This window comes from Balaenoptera ricei, chromosome 4 (assembly GCF_028023285.1).
Source record: "Balaenoptera ricei isolate mBalRic1 chromosome 4, mBalRic1.hap2, whole genome shotgun sequence".
Classification (NCBI taxonomy): domain Eukaryota; kingdom Metazoa; phylum Chordata; class Mammalia; order Artiodactyla; family Balaenopteridae; genus Balaenoptera; species Balaenoptera ricei.
Genome location: NC_082642.1, coordinates 56777066 through 56797857, shown reverse-complemented (window position 1 = coordinate 56797857; position 20792 = coordinate 56777066). Strand labels below are relative to the sequence as shown.

Below are 20792 nucleotides of genomic sequence, written 5' to 3'. Positions count from 1 at the left end.
GACAAACTGCCTATCAAAACGACGTATACTAAGGAGTGGTAACTAATTTGTGTATCAACTATTTTTCAAAGGACTTCAAGAAAAATAGTTGTAGTGTTCAAGGTGTTCATGTAGCCATTTGTTAAATCTCCGTTATCAGCCCTGGGGTGAAAATGTTGACTAATTCTGACCATTATGCATATTTTTCTGTATATAATAACTCCTATATACTGTTCATCTTGTCCCCTATAAACCTGAGAAGTGATTATACACCATGAAATTAAGAATCACAACATACCTCAAAAACAAAAAAACCCTAACCTTTTTTCATAAAGGATATCTTAAAGTTACATTTAACTAAATGTAACAATTCTCACCTCTTTTTGCCAGTATTTTATTTTAGAATTATGTTCACCAATATGACCATCTACTTGTTCAAGTTTCAACTTAATACTAAGTGCATCTTTTTGAAGAGCATGTTCATTTTCCTGAATTACTTTAAGTTCTTGAAGTAGGTTACGGTGTTCTTTCTGCATATCTGGTAAGGATTCCTAAAAACCAAGAAGAAATGCTACAGATATGATCTTCTCAAACAGAACGGGATTCTCACATTACAAAGATGAAGAAGCGAGCAATCTCTCCCCACGCCCCTTCCACTTTAAATGAAAATGTTTTTATTTACAGAAAAGTTACAATACAGTACTCATTTTTATTGTACAGATGAAAGTTAATATAAGTTTAACTTACTGAGTGCTTACTAGGCAAGGTATTGATATCTATAAATCTGAATTGCTTGAAATACCATCCTCTCCCCTCTCCATGTCTTACCTCTGCAGCATTTGTATTCTTTACGACCTCTGTTGCTTTGTCTTCAAGACTTTTTAGCTCTGCTGTTAAGTCATCTACTTCTTTCTCAGTATCTTTTATTTCTTTCTCTGTGCGAAAGACAGAGTCTTGTGCTTTTTTAAGATTTCTAAACAAGCAAAATCATATATTAAAAATGTGGTAATGTGTGATTTGTTATTCTGCTTCTGAAAACCTACCAAAGAACTTTTCATGACATTAATGTAACATTTTTTTCTATCATAGATTTTAAAATTTATGATTTACTAAAATCCTTGAATTGGTTTTTTATGTTTATACATACACTTGTGGGATATTGTATATTTTATTAAACTCTCAGCATAAATTAATAAAACTTCCTTATATAAGCTTTTAGACTTAGACTATGAAGCAAAATTGTCCACTGGATTATTATATTCTTGTCATTTTCTTGTCAGGTTGGAGATTCTTAAATCTTTACACCCATGAAGCTATACCATCAAGTAAATAAATACGCCCTGGTTCAAGTCAGGGCAAACAAGCGTTTTTGGCAGGGTGGAGTGGGGAGGAAACGGGACACATGACAACACACACACACAACTATTTTTTCCCTTAATAAAGTTACTTCTATTTTGACTGATAACTGTGTTTAGGCAAAACATATGGCTTATTAGCACCTTATCTTTGAACAAAAGACATTGTAATAACAGAATAACCAGATAATCAATGTGACTAATGTTGTAATTTTAAGACAAAAGAAACAGCTGTTTACATTTCAACATTTTTATACATACTTAATTATTTTAGAAATACTTTAATACTCTGAAAATTAATTTAAAAACAAGATCTATGTTATGAACGTATTAAAAACTTTTTGGGACAATGGAATAATCTAGTTAATTAAAAATTTAAGTTATTAAAACAATTTTGCTAAGAAATCTCAACCTTCTTATTCTCCTAAAACCTAGATCTATTTCAATGAATCACCCTCTACTCCTTTAAGCCAGAGAAATGAAACTCTGACTTCTTTGTCCTCACAACTTGGGAATTATATAACCACATTTTGCCAAAGCATACCCGTCTATGTTTTTAAAAACTAGTCATATGATGTTTATTATAGGTGTTCACCTATCAAACTCCTATTAGGTAACAACATGTCAGAAGGGCTTAATAAGTAACAGTAACAGAAACATTTAATGGACATTAAGCTTAAATACTAATGGGATGTAGGGAAGAGGAAGACAGGGTAGTATGCATACTCTACCTGTCAGCAGTCTTGATTGCTACTTGGGCTTTAGTAATAGCAGAAGCACATTCATCTAATTGTTTGTTTATTTTATCAAGTTTGTCTTGTTGGGCCTTGAGTTTATGGTTATTGATTTCTACAATAATATTGTGTAACCTTTTAACCTCAGCTTCCACTTTACCAGCTCTCTCAGCCACACTGTTATACTCTGGAAAAAAAAAAAAAAAGTGAAATTAATTTGTGTTTCTACGCTAATGAGCATCACTTGTTAGATGTAAATTTCTTCAGTCAATATGACTTAACCTGATGCAGGCCCAAGAAATTTTAGACATTTAAGGAAAAGTACCTCAAAAAAAAAAAAAAAAAACAACAATAAACCCCCAAACACAAAACCAGAATGCCCTATGTCAAAACAAATGGTGTTATACAACAACACATGGTTAAATTCTCTGGCTCAGCTGTGAACATAACCCACTTATCTCTTACTGGCTTCATGCCCTGAAGCTCTTTTCAAAAGTTTTTAGGGTACTTTATTGACTATTGGTCTCATAATGATTTTTACCCTTAGATAGACTATGTGCCTGACTACTGCCCGGGGTGGGGAAAGAAAATTGTGGTTGTTTTATTCTGCTAACCTAGAGTTCTCCTCCATATGTTATAACAAAAAAAAAAAAGTGGGGGGGATAGGATGAAGTGGCACTCTTCTCTGTGGCCCAGAAAGTTGTGACACTTCCTAGAGTCCCTTGTACCTAGGGTTCAGACATAATTAAGTCGATTCAATCAAAAAAAAATTCACACAATTTGGATGGCAAAACTGATGAATTGAGTTCCGCTGGCAGTCATGGAAAAGTCTGAATTTTCTTGGTGGTGTTAGAGGCTCTGGTGTCCTGTCAAAAGCTTTGTGAATATTGACAGGCAATGGCATTAACTTTGACGGTGTAGATTATAGTAGGTACAATGTTCTTCTGTTGTTGGCAGTTGTAGTGTCATCTTCCCAATTTGGTATTTATTTATTTATTTGGCTGTGCCAGGTCTTTAGTTACAGTATGCAAACTCTTAGTTGCGGCATGTGGATCTAGTTCCCTGACCAGGGATCGAACACAGGCCCCCTGCACTGGGAGCGTGGAGTCTTAGCCACTGGACCACCAGGGAAGTCCCTCATCTTCCCAATTTGAGAGATGACTTTCCAGTTGTGGAAGAGGCACTATAGTTCCTTTCATGGTTCTACAGAGTAGCTCTGGAAATTATTCTTGATTTCAACCTAGAATTTCTTAAGCCATCACAGTGATTCTATAAATAATCTTTTACTCTGTTAAACACACACACACACACACCCCAAATCATATCTGTACTAACCAGAGTGGATTCTGTTCTCCATATTTGAATCCTAATCACTATACAATATAGGAAGGATGAAAGGTGGCAAAAAGGTAAGGAGTTCAAGCTTTCAATATCTATGTCTAGAAAAGTAAGCAGAAACAGAGCCAACTTATGGAAAGAGACTCCCATAAAGCTCCTATGGGAAGTGTGTATCAGTACATTTAGCATAGGGGAAAGGAGGTAGGATGTGCTAAGAGGAAAAGATTAGATAAAGACTTAACTGTTGTTCCTCCAGATTGTCTCTTCTCTCCTGTTAGGTAGATTGGAATTTCAATATTCTCCAAATCTCACAACTTAGTATTCATCTTTTTGTCCTACATTATCAGAGAATTCTTTAGTCTGATCTTTCAAACTCATCTAGTGAGTTTAACTCCAACCTCTACTCTTTGTATTTCTGAGATCACCACTTAGCTTTTTAAAAAACAAAGCAAAATAAAACCCTGCCCTTCTTTGGTCTTCTGAATCCCCTTTTCCCCCTAAGGATACTAAGATACTGTATTTATTGAAGGTATTGTTTTGCTCCAAGTGGCGATGTTCTCTGTAGTTTGTCTGTATGCTTAGCTCCCTCATGGGGTAGAGTACCAGCTGCTGTGGGGTCTGGAATCATGACTTATACTGGGGGATGGGCCAGGTATGCAACTGGGAAGGGTTCCACCCTTCAGAACATCTTCTTCCTTATTTTCAAGTACCTAACATGCATTAAAAATTCTTTTCCCTATCTATAGTAGCATGTCTATTAGAAGTAGGAGGGGAAAACTAACATCATATAGTCTATAATTTTGGAGTCACTATTTTATACCACCTTGCTCCCCTTACTCTATTCTCTACACAACAGCCAGAGATTTTTAAAATCTAAATTAATGTAAAATGAAATATTTAATCTTAAAGATATGCTTGCAGAAATGGGCTTCCATATTAGATATTAACAGAGTCTACTAATAATAGCCAGTGTTTCCATGAGAGGAAACATATATGGGGCTCCTAATAAAGTCAAGGATTCCCTTTCAAACAAGAATACAGATTCCTGTAGTCTCTCTGTGAAAGTGCTGCTATAAATGACAAAGATACACATTTTTTGTTTTAATTGACCATTAGGTTCCATCAAAGCAATCACAACAAATATTGTAGGTATTCTGGGGAAGGAGGGGTAGGGTGAAGTCCCTGTGTCTCCAAGGACAAAATATATACCCAAAATAAATGCAAGGAAAAAAAAGTCCTGTCAGATTATATCACTTCTGTGTATATGACTTTCCAATGGCTTTTAATTTCACATGGAGACAGGGCTTATAAGGCTCTACATTATCTGGATTCTTCTATCGTTTAACTCTAGCCACTCTGGCTTCCTAGTGTTCCTAGACACTTCTGGCATACTCCTTCCTGCCCCAGGGCCTCTACTTACTCCTCTACATTCTTCCTGAAATGCTCTTCTCCCAAATATCCACATGTCCACTCATACTTCCACTGAATCTCTGCTCAAGTATCTCTAGCGGTGGCCCGTCTAACCACTGTGTCTATCTGAATCCCCATCCTATCCTGTTTTCCTGGTTTTACTTTTATCACCTAGCACCACCTGATACAGTATGCAATGTATTTATTATCTTCCCCACCTCTTAAGTGTGAGTTCCTTGAAAAGAGGGACTTTATTTTGTTCACTGCTTGATCAACAGCACCTAAAACAAAGCTTGGAAAGTAGCAGATGCTATCTGAATGAATGCCTCAATATTAAAAATGTAGGTAAGTATGACCACAAAAATAAAAAAATTAATACAGCTATATGTTAATATTCAATGTGCCCAGTGGACATCTGTCTGCTTACAATCTTTATACCTCTTTTTCTTATGGAAGAAAACGCGACCTCATTTTTTGAACATTTGGATAATTGCTCCAATTCCAGTCCATCTAGTTCTTTCTGATGTACAATCAGTATTTGCCTTCCTTTGCTCATGAACCAGACTGTAACAAGGGTCTTTCTTGAGGACATGATGAAGGCTCACTGTGTTTGCTGGTGTCCCTAAGATACCGTGCAACTCACCATTACCTCCTCGTGCAATAAGATGCACATCTACCTATGTTTAATTGAAGCCAACAAGGAAATAGAAGCAGGGGTACTCAAGTGCATGATCAGAGGATTTTAATGTCAAAGTCAATTCTGACTATGAGCCTATGAACTAATTCCCTTTCTTGCTGTAAGATTTTGGTAGAACACTTATATGTTTATATACAAGAAGAAAAAGTTCTGGAAGGAAAAATGTGTTTTCTCTAAGCTCTCAAACAAATAAAATAACTTACTATCTTGAAGGGTCCTTAGGAAGACTGGGCCAAAGTATACAAAATATAAAATTAAAAGCATGGGTATCAGAATCAGACTGCCTTGTTCCTGAATTCCTATACCACCACCATATGCTATGTGACTTTGGGCAAATTATATAAACCATTCTGTGCCTCAGTTTTCTTATCTGTCAAATGAAGTACTTAATAGTACTTTATAACCTTCTGAGAAATAAAAATAAAAACCATAAAACAGAGTGCTCACTTGTCTGTAATATATGAAATCTACTTTTTATTCTACAAACTGCTATCTTAAACATTCAAAATATTACAAACCTGTTTTTGACCACACAGGGGGAAAAAAAGGTGTATATCCTTAAACATACCTGTCTTGAAAGCAGTCACATTTTCTTCTAGCAATTTCTGCTTTTTTTGGTCAGGGGCTGTAGCAAGTACATTAGCTTCAAGTTCCTTAACTTGGACATTCAAATATTCTTCTTGCTCTGATAAACGCTACAGAAATGTTTTAACATTCAAAATTGTTAGTATTTTAAACTTACTAACAATAACATTTGCTTTAAATATTCTGAATTTAAAAAAAAAGGTACTTAAAATCTTTAAGAAAAAGACGAAAACTAACAAGAAAGGGCAGAAAACACAAACAATTAATATAAAAATCGAAAATGGCCAACAAAACGCATGAAATGTATACACTCATTATGAAGATAAGTTAAAATGCTATTTTTTAGTATTTACATCAGAGTAGCAAACTTACAACAAACTGAAGAGTACCTAGTGTTCAAAGACTTGGAAAAATTATTTGCATATGCTACTATTAGTAAATGAATTAGAACCATCTTTTTGAGAACAATTTGGCATTATGCAACAAACGCTTAAAACACTGTACACATACTGGGTAATAATTATAGTTTTAGAACTCTAACCTAAGGAAATAATTGGATGAGTGTATTAAGGTCTGCCTAACAAGGATATTTAAAACACAGCAGTGTACATAGTCAACACAGAAAAATATTTATCAAATCGTGATACGAACAAAATATGCCAATACAATTGCAGACAAAGTAAATGTACATTGGCTTGGAAAGAAAACCGTAATTAATAAGTGAAGAAAAGTTAATAAGACTCATTAAAAATCCATATGCAAATTTAATATGTATATCAATATCTACCACATACATAAACACATACATGCAAACTAGACACACTAAATGTTGAAGGACATACATAAAAATTTAAGGTGATAATCTTTTGGGTATTTTCTAAAAACTGTTTTCTGATTTTGTTTTTTAAAAGAGACTGTGGGCATGTATTACTTTTTCATAATTAAGAAAACATTCCACTTTGAGAAGAGAATGAAATAAAGGGTCACAGAGCTGCTAAGGGAAGACACATCTCTATGGAGTACAAATGGAAACCAGAAATAGCTGTGGCTGGAGCAACACTGTGACAGGGTGTTTATCCATTAGTACTCAGGGAAACAAAATCAACAGATGCGCCTTACACCTAGAGACCCAGCCTCCTCCTCCCCCCTTATATTTCAAAATTATAAGCAAACAGCAAAATGCTTCTGCCAAATTGCTGTTGAATTCCAATAGTTTCAGCTAATATTGATTAAAAAAGTACCTGGATGCTTGCAGTAAACTTTTCTAGTGTATTCCTCATTTCTCGTTCACTATGCCTTAACTTAACTACTGCTTCTTCCAGTTGTACTTTCTGTTCCTGAATTTGCACTGCTTTTTGAGAGTCTCTCTGCAACTGTGATTCCATTTTATTTACCTACAAAGAAGAATACCAGTGAAATAAGTTTATTCCAAGAGTCATTTCAGATTAACAGCAACTTATGAATGAAGAAAACCCAAATTTCTGATCTTAAAGACTAGAAACAAACCAAACAACCCAGTTCCAATTCCAAAACCTAAAGCTTAGGAGATGGTCAACTAATTTCTGCATCATAGAATCAGATGAAAAGACAATTTTAAGTGTTGTATAGTCAACTACTATTACAAATGAAGGTATACTACGCAAATATTTAAGTGGAAAAATATAAACTATTTCAAAATATGAAAAAAAATCAAGCCACAACTCTTCAGAAAAAGTTAGGTACCCAGGACATCCAAGTACATATTTTTAAGGAAGAAAAAAGTATAGTGTTCCGAGGGTGATAATGGAACAGAGCAGTTTTTCCTGAGCATTTTGACATTCTCTTATACTTCTGGACATATAAAATATTTTGAAATAAAATTTGGAAACATGTATCAGAAGTCTTTGCTATATTTACAACTTAAAGAATTATGTCAAAATAGAAAAGATAATTATATAATACATCAGTAACTATGTGAAGAAACAAATTAAATGTCAAACAGTAAGTAAATGGTTAAATAAATTATGATATGATCCAAATGTCATAACAGAGAAAGATATATATGTTGAGCATATATTTTTAAATTAACATACTTTTAGAACTTTAACAGGTTTCATATAAAATCCCACAGCTTATATACTCATTTAGAGAAAATTCAATCTGTTAATTGAAAATTTGATTACAGTACATTTAAAATAGCAGAATTTTACAGTATGTTACATATCAGTAAAGCTGCTTTAACAAAAATGTCTTGACTATAATTTTGTACACACTGACCTCTTCTTCTGAGATTTCAACAACAACTGATGAACCCATCCTTCCTTTCATTACTTTGCTTCCACCACCAGTCATTGTACCTGGAGAAGAGAGGAGAGAAGTCAGACTTAGATGTCTCCCCCAACAAGATTAAATAAACTCAATGGCAGAGAAAAAAAACATTACCTGACTGTTCTATGATTTGCCCCTGTAATGTTACCACTCTCCATCTTCTATCTTTTTGATATGCTACTCTTGTGGCTTGATCCAAGTTGTCAGCTACTAAGGTATCCCGTAAGGCAAAGTAAAAAGCTTGGCGAATTTCCTCATCTTTTACATTTACTAAATCAAATAATCGAGGAGTATTTTCAGGAGTTTGAATTTTGGTCATTTTCTTTGTCCACACTGCCATCTAAACATAAAAAAGAAAAATAATATATATATAAAGATATCGTTTGTGTTAGGTATCATTTATAGAAGTAATACACATGTATTAAACATAAGGACATGTATACAAAGTTCTGAGTATCTACATAATTATTACTTTACTGTTATTTTAAAAAAGAAGTTATTGTGAAACTATCCCTATTCACAGATGACATGATCTTATATGTATTAAAATCCCGAGGAATCCATACATTAAAAAACTATTAGAACTAACATGAATTCAGCAAAGTTGCAGAATACAAGATCAATATGCAGAAATTGTATTTCTATACACTAGCAATGAATAATTTGAAAATGAGATTAAGAAAATTCCACTTACAATATACTAAAAACAAAACAAAAACCTCAGGACACTCTTGATATTAAAGAACAAAATGAAAGGACTCCTTATTTTAAAGCTTACTACAAAGATATAGTAATCAAGACAGTGTGGTATCAGTGTAAGGACAGACATATAGATAAATGAAGAGTCCAGAAATAAACCCTTACATTTATGATCGGTTGATTTTTGATGAGGGTGCCAAGAAAATTCAACAGGGAAAGAATACAAATGGTGCTGGAACAACCCGATATCCAAAAGAGTAGAGTCGGACCCCTACTTTACACTGTATTATAAAATTAACTTAATATGGATTAAAAACTAAATGTAAAACCTAAAGCTGTAAAACTCTTAGAAAAGAGAGGTAAATCACCCTGCCATTGGATTACACAGTAGTTTCTTAGATATGACACCCAAAATACAAGGAACTAAAAATAAATAAACTGGACTTCTATCTAAATTTTTTGCTTCAGAGGACACCATCAAGAATGTGAAAAGACAGCCCACAGAATGGGAGAAAACATTTGCAAGTTACATACCTGACAAGAGCCTTGTATCCAGAATATATAAAGAATTCTTACAACTCAACAGTAAGACAAACCAATTAACAAATGGGCAAAGAATGTGAACAGATTTTTCTCCAAAGATAAACAAATGGCCAATAAGTAAGCACATGAAAAGATGTCATACAAAAACCTGTGTACACGAATGTTCATGGCAGCATTAACCATAATAGCCAAAACATGGAAACAACCCAAATGTCCATCAATTGATGAATAAACAAACTGTGCTACATCATATAATGGAATATCATTTGGCAGTAAAAAGGAATGAAGTGCTGATACACATGTATGAGCCCCACCCCCCGCAAAGAGAAGAGAGGGAACTTATTTATTTATTTTTGGCCACACCACGCGGTGTGCAGGATCTTAGCTTCCTGACCAGGGATGAACCTGCACCCCACAGTGGAAGTGCGGAGTCTTAACCACTTGACTGCCAGGGAAGTCTCAACATGGATGACCTTTGAAAACTAAGTTAAAGAAGCCATACACAAAAGGCTACATAGTATATGATTTCATTTATACAAAATGTCCAGAATATGTAAATCTAGAGACAAAAAGTAGATTAAAGGTTGCAGGGGGATGGAGGGGTGGGAGAATAGGGGTAGTGACTCCTAATGTGTATGGGGTTCCTCTTTTGGGATGATGAAAATATTGTGGAATTAGACAGTGGTCATGATTGAACAATCCAGACCATGTGAATGTACTAAAACCTGCTGAACTACGTATTTTAAAATAATGAATTTTATGGTTGTGAATTGTATCCCAGTAAGTGTTTTTCTTTTTTTTTTCTTTTTAAAGTAGTTATTGATGACGGAAGTTAGAAATGCAAACTACCAGTCACTGTAACATTGGAATGTATATTCCTTTAGGGGAGGCAGTAGAGGATTTTTTTTCACAACCATGTAACCCCAGAGCCTAATATAATCCTCAAAACCTATCAGGTGTTCACTTAAATAACTATGAAAAAAAAAGCTAGGATTTAAAATCAAAAAACACTTGGCACTTAAAAACTAAATTACAGGTAGATTATGAATACCCACCTTATCCAAACCTATAAAGGTTGCAACTCCAATATTTTGTCTTTTCAGGAAGTTTACACATTCTTGGGCCGTATCGATAGAATCAACAACAATGTAGTCTAATGCATGACAACAGGATGAAATAGCAATATCATATTTTTCATCAATTGCTCCTAAGTCCCCCTAATAATTGAGAGAAGGGGGGAAAAATCAATGCACAATCAGCAAGGAATTAGGCACAGGATCATTTTATTAGTATTTCATATAGATTTTTCAAGTCGCGTTTGACTGAACTATACCTACATATGGTTTTAAACAGTACAAAAAGGGTACACAATGAAAAATTGAAGTGTTCCTCACATTCAACCTTTCTCTTCTGCAAAGGCAATCACTACTGGAGTTTTTAATCTACCTTAAAAAAAAACTTATGAAAAACAAACAAACAAACAAAAACAAACTTATGGATATACAGAGTTTGAATTTTTAATGAGCACAAAATGAGAACTGTTTTCACTGCATGTAAATGAAAACGTATAATGTGAAGATTTGAAACCTGAAAGTATTATAAGCAAAATAACTTATAGAATAATAAAACTCTGAATTATTGAAAGCCATTTAAGATTATGTAAATCTGCTTCTCAGTCTATTAATAAATTAGCTATCCCCATTTCCTTCCAGCCACCTTCTAGCTGGCCACAGCTCCCTTCCTTCTTCAGGCTCAGGAGCTCAGGCTTCAGGTACCCACTATCCCTAGCCTTGGGTTTTGACATCATCCCTTGTTGATTTTCCTAAACTCTAGCCGCAACATTTAGTATAATGGTATAAAACCCAGAATATAATTTATCAAGTTCTTATTTTTTTAAAAAAAGGAGTTTGTTAAGTTTATCACTAGAGTTGGATCACTTTCTTAAAATGACTATAATTATAGTCATTATAAAATGACTATAAAAATTTTAAAAAAAACCCAAAACTATCTGTAACATGAACAAATCCATACCACAAAGAATTTTATCATGCCTGAGTGTAAGAGCAAAATGTTTAAAAATGAATGTCCTTTAAAAGAAACAAAAGTAAATGTTATTTTATGTACAGAGACACTTATTAAGTCAAGGTAAGAAAATTATAATATCTGAGAAAAATATATAGTCATTTACAAATACTTTACCAATCTTCCATATATTCCTGGAATTCTGCCAGATTTTTTTTCTTGAATTATTGCATCAAGGACTTTCCCCCTACTTCGATTCATTGCTAAGGAACTCTTCGCTTCTTCAACTTTTTGGAAAAGATCACGAACCAAACTTTTGAAATTTATTTCTTCTTGTGTAAGTTTTTGAAGTTGTTTTTCTTTCTAAAGGTGAAAGTAAAGAAAATGAATCCCAGAAGGTTACACCCTATCACAGTATAGAATTAGTTGTAATACCTAAAAAAAGAAGGAAAGGCCAATAATCAACACTTGAACCAGGACTAAGCTGTCACATTGCAACCGTTGGTTTGATTTTGAAAAATATGGATTTCTGTTTTAAAGGGGGCATAAATTATTTGGGTCAATAATAAGGAATATAAACACAATATAGACCTAGGAGCAGTGCACTGACTGTTAGAACTAGAAGAGTTAGGGCTGTGGAAATCCCAGTTTGGCACCACATAGTTACGCATAAATGTGTCCTAATTCTTATATTCTTACACTAATCAAAAACAGACCTCAATACAGGACTCTAGTTATAGGTGACCGGGCAGGGCTATGATTACACTGTGCCTTGCTTTTTAAATAAAAGGAGATTTAATATATAGTATTATATAGCATATATTATTATATCTAATTAAATAAAGGAAAACAACAAAAAAAGCATAGCTCTGAAATGAAGGAGAGCATGATGAGTGAACAGTACTATTGCTAAACAAAAACGTCAGGCTGCTAACAAGAGGAACCACACACATGCACACAAAAAGCCTAATTCTCAGTTTCTCAATCTCCAAGTTAGAGCAGCCATTTTTCTAACTGACATTCTCCTTCACTTCCTGGCTTTAAATTATTACCTCTATCACCAGTCATACTGGTTTAAAGTACTGATAAAAGCTCAAGTTACAGATGTAATTTATCCAAAAATAAACTGAATCATGAGGAAGATAGAAGTAGTCACTGAATATAACTTAAGTTTACATTTAAATTCTACACGGCCATGAAGTTCTCTGATGACCAAGCGGTGTGCATTTACTACAATGAAAAAGACTTCATTTTCAGTGTAATTTCTCCCCAAGCAGCATTTTCTGTTGCCATCTTGCCTAATGATGCTTTGGAGATTAAAGTTATGAAATTCCTTAGATGTCTAATTCACTCAAGGATAGCAGAGGACATGGATGAGCTAATAAGCCAGATGTCTTGATTAGTTTAACAACTTACAGTCCCAACAAAGAAACTACATTCATAAATTCAAAAACAGAAAAAAATACACTAAGATAGTTGACTTGCATATTTGTTCACACACACACTTACACTTATTTGTGATTTTCCTTTACCACTGCCGAAGTTGTCTACACTTAGATTTAGGGAAACAAAAAACTTTCTTTTGTTTAAATTTTTACCACGGGAAATAATGGTGGCGGCAGCGATATTATTTGCTGTTTGACACTTGAAGGGAGAACGCAGCTTCTTGATAGTCTCGATTCGTATCAGATAGAATACTGAACTATTAACCCCATTCTTTTGGGAAAGATTACACTAAACAATAACAACAAAAATATCTATGTACCAGTCACTTAAGATGTTGAGATCAGGACTTCCCTGGTGGCGCAGTGGTTAAGAATCCGCCTGCTAATGCAGGGGACACGGGTTCGAGCCCTGGTCAGGGAAGATCCCACATGCCACGGAGCAACTAAGCCCATGCGCCACAACTACTGAAGCCCATGCACCTAGAGCCCGTGCTCCGCAACAAGAGAAGCCACTGCAATGAGAAGCCCGCACACCGCAACAAAGAGGAGCCCCCACTCGCCGCAACTAGAGAAGGCCCATGCGCAGCAACGAAGACTCAGCGCAGCCAAAAATAAAATAAATTTAAAAAGAAGATGTTGAAATTAAAAAAAATATATGTATGTAAATATAAAAATAAATAAAACTAGGGTTCATAAACAATGTTCAGATGAAATACAGAAGAAAAGATTTACCTCCTTTAGTTCACGTTCAGTTTGAGGGAGTTTTGCCTCTATATCTCCAATTGCAGCTTTCCTTTCTTTGAGAGTCTCAGAAGCTGCCATTAGAGCTTCATTGGCCTTACTTAATTGAGACACTGCGGTATTATGACGACTGAGATAGATATCAAGTTCTGATTGGGCTACATCCATCTTTGAACGTGCTTCATTTACTGATTTGCTGAAATCCATAAGTTCTTTCTCTCGACTCTGTTAAAATATTATAGACCCCATTAAATCCGAAATATATGTGTTTTCAAACCTAAACTGAAATGGAAACCATACATTTTGAATTTAACTTAATAGATTCTACAAGCACAATATACAGAAATAAATCTCACAAGTGGAATGGACTAACAGTTTTTGCCTAGTTGTGAATGTTCATGGTATATAAAGTCTTTTCCCAACTGATTTCACAAGAGCTTAATGAGGTAGATACCATACTAATATCTAATATCTCAATTTAGAGATTAAAATGACAAAGAAAGAGTGGTTGAAAGAGAACAAAAATTTGGATCTGAAATCTGGATTCCATGGTCTTTCCACATTACCTTACCTAGAACGGTAAGGTATAAGGACTACTCAGCAGAAAGTTTCCTCAAGTATATTTATGTTGGAAATCTTTTTAAGTTTTAGAGGTAAGGTGAGGTAATCCCCAACACAAGTCATAATTTGATGAGTGAGTAGAAATTTTGGACTACTGTAGTTGACTGTGTAGAAAGGATCTACTTATTAGAATAATGGAACAAGAAAAGCCCTTACAAAAGCCTAACCCTTTTGTTTCACATACAAAGCACTGGCCCAGTAATACAGTATGATATTAGAACACGTCCATATTTCAAAACAGAATCAATTTAGTCTGTAAAGAAACTCCAAAACATTTCATGGAGGTATAATTAACAAAGGTCTTATGTAACTGACTTAAGTAATGTAAGTCAATTCAACTCAATTACTGTCATCTATTAAATATCTATTTAACATGCTCAGTGTTGTCTAAAAGGCTGTGGTGAATATAAGCAAAGATAGCTAAACTCTGTGCTTATACTCTTGTTGGGGAGACAAGACATATCAATAAGACAATCTCACACTCTTGTTTTAGTGAAGTGCTAACATAATGTAGTAGCTAATATTTATTAATTCCTTACTTTCTAGGCACTTTATGTAAGTAAACACACGTTTTATTTTCACAAAGATTCACAAGATGGGTAATATTTTCTTCCACATTTTGAGGAAGATAACTTGGAGACATAACCTGAACAAATTCAGAGATATAAGTGATTGACTGAGGATTTGAGCCAAGAACTGACACATGAGTCATGGTTTTAAAACTATTACAGAAGAGCTACAGAAGCAAAGAAAGGAGATGTCATCTATGGTTAGTGTGGTCCCAAGCATTTATAGGTAGTAACCAATAAATTACCAAGAAAATAATTTAAGAGAAGATGAAAAAGAAAATTTGATGATGAATTCAATGTGTAATGAAGAACTGCACATAAAACAAAGTATTTGATGAGTATTTTCTTCTACCACTGTAAGTTCTCGTTAACTTTTTTTTAAAACGAGAAAGCAAAAAACAAAAAAGGGAAAGAGTCTAGGCTGACCATTTTTAGGAATGTTAGATATTAAAAGTCCAAACTTTTTCTTCTAACAGTTCATTTTTTAATATTACTATAAAAACAATCTTTAAGATTAAAAAAAAAAAAGCCACCAAAATATATGCCAACCAATAAAGAAATCTTACTTCTTTTTCTTTCTGAAGCCCTTGTGTTTCCTGTTTAAGGCTATCCATAACTTTCTTTAATTTTTCTTCTTCTTTTTCTTTTTCTTTCTCAAGGGCATTGTTTCTAGTTGTTGTCTCAGTTATGATATTCTCACTCTTGGCAGGTATACTTTTAAATTCTTCAACCTAAGATTATAAAACAAATTAAAGTTACTAGAAGCATGTACCTTTAGGCTATCCAACACCATCGATATTTGGCTTATTTAAAAGCATTTCTCAGGATCTTCTAGATCTTAGCGGTCTTCATTGTCATTAGGTTTGAAGCAGCTAGCTTTAGCAAGTACTTCCTTAACCATCTGCTGCAATTTCTATGTTCTTTCAGTCTAATGGTAAAACTAATTCTACAAATTCCTGATTCCTTATGTAAGACAATTCTTCCTCGCTGAGCAGTAGATCTTCCTTCTGCTCCAACTTTAGGCTGTAATTATCCTTCTTCACCTGTGAATATGGTCTGAGTACATGGAATTCCCTAAAGTACCCTTCAAAGTACATTACAACTTACCACAAATTACCCATACACCCGTAGTCTCCCTCAAATCCTAAGATCTTTCCCAACTTTACCCTTCCAGAGTCACCACATAGGACTAATATTTTATTCCATTAATACCTTCCAGTAGTAATCACTTTTCCACAGTTGATGCCTAAAGGCTAATTATCTCTACTACAGTTACATTTGGCTTAATCTGCCCAATTCAGGGGTTTCTATCAAATCCATGCTATTTTGTTTATTCTGATTATCTATTACCAGAGAAATTAAACATTTCCAAAAATGGTGTCCCTCAGACACTGATTCACATAGATGTGTTACTGTACTGAGCATAAAGTATTTTGTGAACAAATGCATTTGGAAAAATGCTTACAAGGTAAAGCAGAGCCTGTCTTATAATTACCATGTAATTATATGGTACAAAACTTTTTTTTTTTTTTATAAATTTATTATTTTATTTTTGGCTGCATTGGGTCTTTGTTGCTGCATGTGGGCTTTCTCTAGTTGTGGCGATCGGGGGGCTACTCTTTGTTGTGGTGCGCGGGTTTCTCATTGCAGTGGCTTCTCTTGTTGCAGAGCACGGGCTCTAGGCGCGTGGGCTTCAGTAGTTGCAGCACGCAGGCTCTAGAGCGCAGGCTCAGTAGCTGTGGCACACGGGCTTAGTTGCTCCACGGCATGTGGGATCTTCCTGGACCAGGGCTCGAACCTGTGTCCCCTGCATTGGCAGGCGGATTCTCAACCACTGCGCCACCAGGGAAGCCCGGTACAAAAATTTTTTGAGGGGAGGGGCTTTATGTGTCTCATCTATTAATATCTGATTAAACTATGAATATAGTTTGAAACACCCCAAATTGATTGATTTATTAGTCTGGCTCCTAGCAAGTTAGACATTCTGGTCTAAACCTCATCTTTCTTTTTTTGATACCTCAGTCTAGCTAATCAACCACTTGCTGTAAATTATGAACTTCCCCTTCCCTCCTTTTTTTTTTTTTTTTTTTTTTTTTTTTAAAGAAATTCACGTTCTTATTTATTTATTTATTTTATTGATTGATTGATTGATTGATTGCTGTGTTGGGTCTTCGTTTCTGTGCGAGGGCCTTCCCCAGCTGCGGCAAGCGGGGACCACTCCTCATCGCGTTGCGCGGGCCTCTCACTGTCGCGGCTCTCCCGTTGCGGAGCACAGGCTCCAGACACGCAGGCCCAGCAATTGTGGCTCACGGGCCCAGTTGCTCCGCGGCATGTGGGATCTTCCCAGACCAGGGCTCGAACCCGTGTCCCCTGCATTGGCAGGCAGATTCTCAACCACTGCGCCACCAGGGAAGCCCCTTCCCTCCTTTTTAAGGGGAAACTCCTGCTGATACTCTTAACTTGATTTCTGCAGACAAAGGTACTATTTTAAAAAATCTATGATATGTAGCCAAAAACATGTTTTTAAATCATACACTCTAGGAAGAAGAAAATTATTTTGTCACCAAAATAGAATTGCTGATTTGGTAAATATTTTGCCAACAATGTATATCAGAAACATAAGCTCTAAAACTCGAAGTCAATGGATACAGGATTTCCCTTTGGGGAAAAATCAGGTTGAGATAAATCCTGACACACTTAACATTCAGAATCCCAACGCATTCTCTTAGGTAGTATGGGGTAAGAACATTCATGAAAAATAATAAAAACTACATATGATATTCAGACCTGAAATTTTAAGAATTTCCCCTCTATAACTTACCTTTTCTTTATCTTTTTGAAGTTGTTTTTCCAGTTTTCTGGCTTTACTTGTAGCATGTTTTAATTTTTCCCTAACTTGAACATCTTCCAAATCTAGTTTTGTAAATTTTTCTTTGTTCTCCTCAATAAATTTTGTAATTTTGTTCAGCTTCCTAGCAAAGTAAGAAAATTCTCAGTCACTATTTTGGATATTCCGAGATTTCAAAGCCACCGTATATACCTTGCCTGGTTATAAATGTATCCAAGTTCTTATAAGGTAGGATCCTGTTTCAAGCTGACCCTCTCCTCCACTCATATTTGAGGGAGCTGTTAAAATGTGTGACTATAGGAGTTATTTTGTCCTTCTAAGCTGGATTGGAAATAATGACTATGATGTCTAGGTATAGAAAAATTTGACCATAAAAAATAAGCAAAACTCATTTTAAAGAATAAAAAAGAAAACTGCATAGGTTAAGGGATATTGGTGTCATTGAAGATTGATATGAGAAAGGTAATGAGAAAACTTTAAGACAACTAACCTGTCAGGTTAAATGCTTATGTTTGCTATGATGTTTTGTGTTATTATGTTCTGCCACTAGGGGGTAGCATCCTGCATTATTTTAAGACCAGTGTTGGGCACTCTAATCTGTGATAATCATCATCAACTAGATGTAGGTCAATTAAGTTTTTTGTTTGCAAAAGGAGACCATTTTATATGCTGGCAAATGTATTACACGCATGTGCTGGCAGTAAGTTTATATACAGACACACACACATACATGCAATAAAATGTAATTAAATAATCTAAATACTTTTAGTACTTTCCAAAAGATTATTACTTCTCTACATCTTTTACATCTTTATTCTTAGCTTTCATTTCGTTTGACAGTATATTGCTCTTCTCATTAATTTCTTTGGTATCTTCATGAATTTTTTCCTTTTGAGTCTCCATTTCAGCAATTCGTTTCTGCAGATCATAACTAGAGAGAGGAAAAATAAGATATCAGAGATCCTAAAATACCATTTATAAAATTCTCTATTTTAGTAAAATCAGCTGTTTCTAAAGTATTCTTAACCACAGTCAATTAACAATTACCTAGGATTACTGACAGGGAAGGAGGAAACCAAGCCAGGGTCAAGGCTAGAATTAGGAACAAAATAGGCTCCATATAAACAAAATTAGATCTTCTATTATATGAATTCAAAAGAATGTATATGTAAAACTATTAAGCACAGTAATACTTGTGAACCCACCTCCCAACTTGAAGTAGGATACTTAAAAGTCAACTTCAATACTATGGTAAACAACCCTAATTTAATGAATTCATCACATAAAACAACTTTTAGAATTTTTTTAACTTCGGTCTTCACATTTCTCTAATATGGGAAAAGAGAAGGGCTTAGACTTACTGTCAAAAACGAATACAAGAATTGATAAATTAAGGTACTTACATGTAATATTGACAAACATGATTCTTTTTTCTAAATATTTCATTTTCCAAGGTAAGAAATTCAATGGCTATGTTTTTCTCTCCTTCTAAGGCGTCCTTTTCCTTTTCCACCATCTTAACTCTGTTTAACTACAAAAGTTAAAAGTGTAGAGATTGTTCATATGAAGTGTATTTGAGCAATCTGAATTTAAAATATGCCAACATTAGATAAAAAACATATAAACTATATTAATATAACAATGTTCCTCTGAAAAGCCAATAAGAAAAATATAAAATTCAACCTAAAACACTAAACTTTGCCTGAATAATTATGACTATAACTTGAATATCTGGCTCAGTAAAATTAGTTAATACAGAAAACATTCTGGTTTACAATACAACTAAAGTCTACAGAAGATTCACCTTCTCTCCTCTGTGTTCATTTAATATTTCAAATCTCCGACACAAGACTTTAATAGGTTCATTTAGCCGTCCACAACCAATTATGTCTTCTAAATATTCAAGCATACCCTCATCATGTTCAGTCTGGCCTTTTGGTTTCATCATAGCAATTTGTTCAACTTCACCCTTTAAAAAAAGTAATATTTCACACTCATTGCATATGTTTAGCTACATCAACCTTAAGTGAGAACTAGAAACAATGAACAAATCCAACAGTAATGAACAACTAAATGATTTAAATCAGTGGCTTAAAGACATTTGATAAGATTAAAGTAAAAATGTTCTCTCCACTGATACTCAAGAGTTTTAAGCAAAATTCAGCAAAGTATTCATACAATCTACAATTAAATCATTGTGGCAACATTTTTAACTATTAACAACAGAATTATAGCTCCTATTCTAAAACAAAGAATTTTCAAAAAGACCCTTCATGGTTAAACTGTAGTAGGAATCCTGTCCCAAGATGGTTAGTATCATTAAGGTTTCTCTATAAACCTGGTGTTATGAGTTCCTCAGCAAGCACTGGGCTTCGTAAGAATGTCTCAAACTTAATGCTGTAACTTTCTAAAAACAAGACCATTAAATGAAAAAGGAAATATTACTATTTCTCATGGTAATAATATTAATAGAAGAAATCCAACTGACTGGAAACTAAAGATCCTGGTACATACAACATTGGAAAACTTTTGCTTGCAATCATTATTACAACAACTTTTGAACTGTAATTAAAATCTTAGATTAACATTATATATTTGTATTTATGCAGTTTAATTACAAAGAGAAAAGAAGAAAAAAAATCCACAATCAGTAACTTTCAAGGCTGACTGCCAAGCAGCCATTTAGTTTGATGGGGAAGAAAATTTTGTCTGAACAATGCTCAGGCAAATTGCTGCTACTTTACTTCACACCAGTAGCCTGCTTGTACTCTATTATTATTACAACAGAAGAAAAGGGACAAATAGAAAAAAAAATACCCCTCTATTTCTGCAAAGTAGCAAAGACTGAAAAAAATTTTTTAAAATTATATATTAAAAAAAGCATATAGTCTTTCTCAAT

At 34.3% G+C, this 20792-nt stretch overlaps 1 protein-coding gene across 1 annotated transcript in view; it reads right to left on the bottom strand.

The window, feature by feature from the left end:
• SMC4 (structural maintenance of chromosomes 4) overlaps positions 1-20792 on the bottom strand; it is a 34173-nt gene that overhangs the window by 3021 nt on the left and 10360 nt on the right. Inside the window, exons 6-20 of the mRNA XM_059920469.1 lie at positions 19698-19862; positions 19297-19424; positions 18684-18824; positions 17867-18017; positions 15612-15776; positions 13847-14080; positions 11847-12032; positions 10703-10864; positions 8520-8745; positions 8355-8434; positions 7340-7492; positions 6082-6208; positions 2066-2255; positions 808-952; positions 357-530 (exon numbers count right to left, since the gene is read on the bottom strand). Coding sequence (XP_059776452.1) covers positions 357-530; positions 808-952; positions 2066-2255; positions 6082-6208; positions 7340-7492; positions 8355-8434; positions 8520-8745; positions 10703-10864; positions 11847-12032; positions 13847-14080; positions 15612-15776; positions 17867-18017; positions 18684-18824; positions 19297-19424; positions 19698-19862 — 2427 coding nt within the window. The remainder of the gene's footprint in view (positions 1-356; positions 531-807; positions 953-2065; positions 2256-6081; positions 6209-7339; positions 7493-8354; positions 8435-8519; positions 8746-10702; positions 10865-11846; positions 12033-13846; positions 14081-15611; positions 15777-17866; positions 18018-18683; positions 18825-19296; positions 19425-19697; positions 19863-20792) is intronic.